The sequence below is a fragment of the Tupaia chinensis genome, unplaced genomic scaffold (genome assembly GCF_000334495.1).
Source record: "Tupaia chinensis unplaced genomic scaffold, TupChi_1.0 Scaffold000178_1, whole genome shotgun sequence".
NCBI classification, from domain to species: domain Eukaryota; kingdom Metazoa; phylum Chordata; class Mammalia; order Scandentia; family Tupaiidae; genus Tupaia; species Tupaia belangeri.
Genome location: NW_006159653.1, coordinates 1,622,122 through 1,629,088, shown reverse-complemented (window position 1 = coordinate 1,629,088; position 6,967 = coordinate 1,622,122). Strand labels below are relative to the sequence as shown.

At 63.3% G+C, this 6,967-nt stretch overlaps 2 protein-coding genes across 2 annotated transcripts in view; one reads left to right on the top strand and one right to left on the bottom strand.

The window, feature by feature from the left end:
• NUBP2 (NUBP iron-sulfur cluster assembly factor 2, cytosolic) overlaps positions 1-486 on the bottom strand; it is a 2,873-nt gene extending 2,387 nt beyond the window's left edge. Inside the window, exons 1-2 of the mRNA XM_027770976.1 lie at positions 368-486; positions 26-222 (exon numbers count right to left, since the gene is read on the bottom strand). Of these exons, the coding sequence (XP_027626777.1) occupies positions 26-177 (152 nt within the window). The 5' untranslated portion in view covers positions 178-222; positions 368-486. The remainder of the gene's footprint in view (positions 1-25; positions 223-367) is intronic.
• Positions 487-3,407: 2,921 nt separating this feature from the next.
• SPSB3 (splA/ryanodine receptor domain and SOCS box containing 3) overlaps positions 3,408-6,967 on the top strand; it is a 6,252-nt gene continuing 2,692 nt past the window's right edge. The window contains exons 1-3 of the mRNA XM_006146380.1: positions 3,408-3,502; positions 4,119-4,256; positions 6,572-6,749. Coding sequence (XP_006146442.1) covers positions 4,128-4,256; positions 6,572-6,749 — 307 coding nt within the window. The 5' untranslated portion in view covers positions 3,408-3,502; positions 4,119-4,127. The remainder of the gene's footprint in view (positions 3,503-4,118; positions 4,257-6,571; positions 6,750-6,967) is intronic.

Sequence of the window (6,967 nt, the reverse complement as noted above, 5' to 3'; positions counted from 1 at the left end):
TGGACCCCCGCGCTTGTCCTCCCCCCTCTTCTTGGGGCCCCTCCACACCACAGCGTCGTCTGGCCGCTCCAGCAGGAAGCCCACAGACATGAGGGCGATGCTCTGCTCCTGGTCCAGGAACACGGGCACCCAGCCGCTGTCACACTGGTGCACGGGCCTGCCCTGCGCCCGCAGCATGTGGGGGATGCTGGGCCCACACAGGTCCACGTCGAGGATTCCCACCTGCCAGCACCAAGATGCCCAAGGGGAGGGTCCATGAAGCCACAGGAACCCACGGCCTACGGTCCGGGGCGAGGCAGACACATCCCGTGCACCTGGGCAGTGGGCGTAGGCAGGGCCAGCCGCAGGGGCGGAGGGGCGGCCTCACCTTCTTGCCCGCGTGGCGCAGGGCCAGAGCCAGCTCGGTGCAGAGGGTGCTCTTCCCAACGCCTCCCTTCCCCGAGAGGACGAGGAGGATGTGCTGGACGCCGGCCAGGTTTCCAGGTCCTGGTGGGAGCCGGGGAGGTCAGCCGCCCGAGCCGACATGCACTCACCACCCCGTTCAGGACCACCCCTCCCATAGTCCCGCTCTCACGGCAGTGGCTAAAGGCCAGGTGTGGCCACGATCCCCGGGCCAGCTCTGACATGGGGCTGGTGAAGCAGAAAGCCCACACTGCTCCCGGGCCTGCCGCGTGTCCACGTGGGCCTGACTGTGTCCCAGGGCTTGCACACATGGGTGACATGTACCCCGACTCACAGGGTGCCCTCACCCTTACACTCACGTGCAGTGCACCTGCCACTGCCCCAGGGTTGGGGGAAGCAGGCTGTGGCCAGGCCTGGTGTGTCTGGGCTGCCCCGGGCCACTTTCACCCAGGCCAGGCACGCCCAAAGAGAGCCGAGTGAGGCTGTCCCCATTTCATGCTGGGCAAATAAGAGCGGACCCCCCTGGCCATCCAGGTCCTGGCCAGGGGGGCTGGCAGGGCACACGAGGCACGTCTGCACGCCCCTGGACTCTGAGGGGAGGGAGGGAGGTGACGTGTGACCAGGCCCGCTGCCCAGTGCCTCTGACGCATGCCTACAGGCGGTGCGGCGTGGGCGCTCTCTGGAGGCAGGCAGCCAGGCAGAAGGCGAGGAGTCCTCTCCTGGAGACGAGCTCAGGGCCCCCTCCTCCATCCTCTCAGGGTCTCCACATGTGCCCGGAGTGCATTTTAACCTGCTGGGTCTGGGCTGAACAGTGCAGTAGGCCATGTGGGACCCAGCCACCCTGACCACTGTGCCACCAGCCGATCATCTTTCAAAAACGACCTATTTAAAAAACCATGGGGCCGGACCAGCAGATTGCATAATCATTATGTCTCTGGACTCTCAAGTAGTCAACTGTGGTTTGAATCCCAGACCCCGTGGCTTCAAACTCACACTTGTGTGTGTATGCTCAAAAACCTCGAAAAGGGAGGAGAAACAGGTGACCACTCCCTTACTTTCACACCTCCAGTGTACGAGCCCTCAGGCAAATCTGGCAGGAAAAAAGAAGCTGTTACTGAAGTCCATTCAGCATGGAAAGGCACTGGGCTGCAGGGGAGGCCCCGCTGGGCCAGCTTCTGGCCCTCACGCCTGCCGGGCAGCGCAGCCAGGCTGAATCCCGACCTCCTCGCTGGTAGAAGAGGCTCGTTCCAGTGGCCTGGGAACATGCAGGGCCCCAGTGCTGTCAGCAGGTACTTCCCAGAGGGCCATCCCGCTCAGCCCCCAAACCAACCAAGGAAGTCTGCCCACCCGCATTCGCCCAGGGCCTTCTGCACACGAGTGGAGAAGCTGGAAGGGCAGAGCAGAACCCCCACGGGGGAATCCGGGGCGTCCTCACATCGCACCAGGCCTCTATGGTAAAGGAGCTACAGCCCTGCGCGTGCATACTGCCTGTGCGCTGGGGCTGTCGCGGGCACAGGGAGGTCATCAGGCCTTCTGAACTCTGACTGCATTTTCTACCGCACTTTAAAAAGGAAATCTTCCATCAACTTCAACGCCATTCTCCTCGCCTCAGCAGATCTGCCCTTATCGGGAGAACCAGTACCCATGTCACCTCTGATTCGGATCCAAGCTGCGATCTGTAACCTAGACCGCCGATCAGGGGCACTGACCCTGACGCCAGCCCGAGGGCTGTCCCACACCGGCAGGCGCCGCTCACAGGTCGGTCTGCGACCTCGCTACACCGCAGGACTTCCACTTTGCTAAGGCTGCACAGCTAGAGCGGCTGCCGGGTGACCGGGGCGGCGGGGTGCCCCCAGAGGGGAATGGAGAGGGGACTGCGGGTGGCCATCCCCCCTGGAGTGCTTTCTCTCTCGCCCCCAACCGTGTCCAGCCAGCGTGCGCTAGTAAAGTTATAAATATAAAAGAGGCTAGAACCGAGAACACGTGATGATATGAGTGTCACGTCCTGCTCAAAACTCGAATCCGATCAAACACCCGCAGCGAAGACCTCGGTGCAATCCCGGCGTCTCCGCCTGTTCTTAGGGACGCCCAACGCCAGCGACCACACGGGGGCCTGCGCCGGAACGTCACGCCGCGCGCACGCATGCGCTCTCGGCGCACAGACGGCACACGCCCGGCTCGCCTGACGCCGCCTTGGCCAGAGGACGCACCCTGCAGCCCTGCGGGGGCGCCCAGGGCCAGGCAGGCCACGGCGCGCCCGCGTGAGGAGGACGCCGCGTCCACCGCACACTCGGCCTGGGCCCCGGGCCCCAGAGCAGCCTCCGCCTCACACCTGGTGCTGGTCACCTCTGTGGGCTAAGTGTGAGGCCCTGACGCCACATGTGGGAACCTCAGGTGACGCTTTCGTAGACTCCCTGTAGACTCCCCATCCTATTTCTAATTACCTACCATTCACACGTGACTCAGTCCCGCATGCTTCACTAACGAAAGGAACAAAGATGTCAGACATATCTGTAATACTGATGGAAAGATGTGTGACTTCTTTTTCTTTTTGAACGTAGAGCACATGCTTTTACCAAAGAGCAACAGAGAGAGAGAAAGTGAGAAGTCACCCCCCTCCCCCCTCGGGGGGATGGCCACGCCACTATCTCGTCTTCCCCACTGTCCTCTCAGGATCTGGGGCAAGAACGCAGCAAGAACGCACACGCGCCCAGTGTGATTTTCAAGCCACCAGGTCCAGGACTCGAACCACAGGAGGCCATGTGGATGTCCAGCACCTTAATCACCATGCCTCCTGCTGGCCCCAGAGATGTGCATTTGAAGTTTGCTCTGTGAATCCAGAAACAGCACAAAGTCTAAGTGTGGGCGGTTTAACTCTGACTTCCTAACATGGCAGTGAACGTGTTTCTCCAAAGGGATGAACTGTGACTCCCAGGTTAAGATCCTGTATGTACAGAGCAGTCTACCTGGCCCACGGTCCCTTGTGTGTTTCTAGGTGGCGCTGAGAACGTCCGCCGGCCTGCACCTGCGCTCGCCGCCCACCTGCCTCTCCAGCGGCCCCTGCCCTGGCCGGGGGACAGTCCGGGCGGGCCACTCCGCGGTGAGTCGGGTCTGGAAGGTGGGAGCCCTGGAGGAGACAGCCCTGGGTGAGCAGGGAGGCCAGGCAGGAGAGCTGGCCACAGACCGGGCAGCGTGCTGCGGGCGGCGGCGAACCAGCCTTTTGCCGGGACAACGGCGGGCCCTGAGCAGACGTCAGGGTTGGTGTTTCAGAAGAGACTGCTCGGCCCAAAGAGCGAAGGGAGGAGCCCAGGCGTGTGGTCCTGGGAGTGCTGGGGGGTGGACTCAGGTGTGCTGGGTCCCAGGCGGGCAGGCCTGGGCCGTCAGGAACGATGACTGTCCCGTGTCTGGCATGAGGAACTGGGAGGCTGAGGATGCCATTTGTCAAATTGGACGAGGGAGGAGGAGCAGGTGGAGGTTGAGATGCCAGAGGGACAGGCAGGCAGGGCAGCCAGGTTTGTTGCGCGAGGTGGGCCCAGAGCCGCATCACAGCCAGTGTCATGGGTGTCTGGGCGGCTTTGCTTGGTGTCTGCCTGGGTCTCGCCAAGGTGCTCAGGTACTGGAGCGAGGTAGGCCCAGGCAGTGACCCGGAGTCCTCACCTTGGGATGGGTCTGTGGGGTGGGTGGGGCTGCTGGGAGACACTGTGGTTTTCTTCCAGATCCTCTCCATGATGGCCCGGCGTCCCCGGAGCAGCAGGGCCTGGCATTTTGTCCTAAGCGCAGCCCGCCGGGACGCAGACACCCGGGCTGTTGCTCTGGCAGGCAGCACCCCCTGGGGTTACGATTCTGATGGACAGGTAAGTGACTTGGCTGGACTGAGGCATGGAGGTGCCCTGAGCAGGCATTACCTGGATGGGAAGAGGGCAGGACCTGCTCCGGTCAGCTGCACTCAGCCAGCTCCTCCCTTGTGCGGGCCTGCGAGTTACAGCCGTGCAGCAGGGACCTCGCTGCACTCCCCTCTGAGAGGCACAGCAGGGGACCAGTGGGCTGGTTTTGGCCAGGTCACTTGGCAGAAGGCCTTCCTGCTGTTTGCCTTGCTGTTCTCCGAGGTAGCTGTTACCTTGTCGAGCACAGTTCTGCCTGTCTCTCTCTACATGTGCCGTGCTCACACAGAAAGCCGATCCGGGAGACCCCGATCCTGCTCGGTGGCTCCCAATTCGGGAGGCAGCTGGAAGTGGAGCTTGGCTGTCTGCCTGGCTCAGGCTTCCGGGCAGACCTGTTGGCCACACAGCCAGAGCTGTGTACTCTGCAGGCCTGTGGCCCAGCGGCATGGCTTCCACGCTGATGGGGTGCAGTGAGGGGCCGGGGCCTGGGTTGTTACCTTCCTGAGGCTGTCCTTCACCAGGGTGGGACTTGGCTGCTTCTTGTGGGGCTATCGTTGGGTGGACGGGCTCTGCTCTGCCCCAGGCACCCTGCCCTCCCAGCGCCCTGTGGAACCACTAGGCCTAGAGTGTGGATGCTGCCGTGCTGCTGACGTGCCAGTGTCACAGCTGGGCCCCTCAAGCGCCATCTTATCTTCAGCTCTGTGACTGTCCCATGGGCCATTGCTGTGGGATGCAGGCATGGCTGACACATGCATGCTGCTGCCCTTTGTCACCTAATGGGCCTGCACCATGAGGTGTGAGCAGGTCTGATGAGTACCTTCGAAGCCTGAGCGACACCCGCCCCCCAGGAGAGCTGTGGTGGCAGCTGCTGGGACTGACGTAGGGAGGCCCCTCCACGCTGTGGTGTGCAGGCCTCTGGGCCTGTGTGGTCCGGGAGCAGAACCTCACCTCCCATCTGGGACAGCTCTCCTGCCCTGGGGATGGTTCCCAGGGGCCCCCGGTGTCCTGCATGGCAGGTCTCAGGACAGCTGGTCCCTCGCCTGCGCACGTGAGGGGGCCGTGCCACGGGGGTGCACGTGGCTGCTGCACGGGTCTGGGACAGTGCAGGTGAGAAGGGGCAAACAGGTCTCCCTTGAGCCCTCGTCCTGATGGGAGGAGGCAGAGATAGGACAAAGGAGCACCTCAGGGAAGCACAGTAGGTGGTAGGGAGGCAGTGGCCTGGGGTGGCATGAACCCCCACAGGCAGGGTCCTGGGTGTATACTCTAGGACCTCCCTGAGTGCATGGGGCACACGTGTGCCTCTCAAGGAGTTTGGTTTTTGTTTGTAAAGAGACTTTTTGCTATAGGATAGGTGTGCTCACTGGAGAGACAGAGATGGAAAGCGAGAAATCTCCCTCAGGGAGGAAGGCCAGGCCGTAACCCCTTCTTTCTCCTCTTGGGATTTTGGGCACGTGTGCACTGGTGCCTGGTTTGAGTTTTAAGCTGTCAGGTCCAAGACTTGAACCGTGGGAGTCTAGCAACATAACCATTATGCCATCTCAAGGAACTAAACGAGCAAACAGGACAGTCTGGAAGGGCCTTCCTGGGATCGGTGGGAGACATGACCGTGTGTGGATGGGAGGGGCTGAGGCCAGGCTGGGAGGTCTCTGGGCTTCACTTCTGAGGGCAGCAGGGCCTGCACCCAGCGCAGGAGATGGGCGGGACCTGGCCACTGTGGGGCTGCACAGACGGGGCTGAGGGGGTGGCACAGAGGCAGACTGGGTTCCCGGATGGTCCGAGGCTGACCTCCCCGGTGAGGTGTGGGCCCCTGGGACTCAGGGCAGCAGGGGTGGAAAGCCAGTGTGGACCCACGGGCTCGGTGGGGCCATGATGGGAGCGAAGGCAGCCACCCCTTCCGTGAGTGAGGGTCCTCGTTCCGGCTCAGGCTCAGGCCAGTGCTGAGAGGCCCTGCTGCTGCCTCTGGCAGGGCTGGGCATGGAGGACACAGGCAGTGGTGTGGGGACCCTACCTCGGATCTGCTAGTGGCCGGGCCTTCAGGGTTCCCTTGGTGGTGCAGAAATGGGCTTGACCCTTGAGGTGGGCCTTTGGGAAGGGCTGGGCCAGGTCCTGGACGCCAAGGACACCTAGTTGGCACCACAGACCAGGGGAGTGTGCTGTGTACCAGGGACCCCAGGCGGCCAAGTGCCCAGTCCCTCCCTTGGTGGGTCCAGGCAGGGGCTCAGCTGGGCTGTTGGGGGCGGGGGCATGGCTGGCCACAAGGTGAGGACAGCCTGCCCCCCTTTCTCCAGCACAGCGACTCGGATTCTGACCCCGAGTATGCGACCCTGCCGCCGTCCATCCCCAGCGCCGTGCCTGTGACCGGGGAGTCCTACTGCGACTGCGACGGTCAGAGCGAGGCCTCCTTCTGCGGCGGCCTGCACACCGCCCACCGTGGCCAGGACTGCCGCTGCGGGGAGGAGGACGAGTGTGAGCGCTGCGCGTGTGCAGCAGAGCTGGCGGGGCGGGGAGGGGGACGAGTGTGAGCGCTGCGCGTGTGTAGCAGAGCTGGCGGGGCGGGGAGGGGGACGAGTGTGAGCGCTGTGTGTGCAGCAGAGCTGGCGGGGCGGGGAGGGGGACGAGTGTGAGCGCTGTGTGTGTGCAGCAGAGCTGGTGGGCTGGGCGGGCTGGGCCCATCCGGCCCCCGG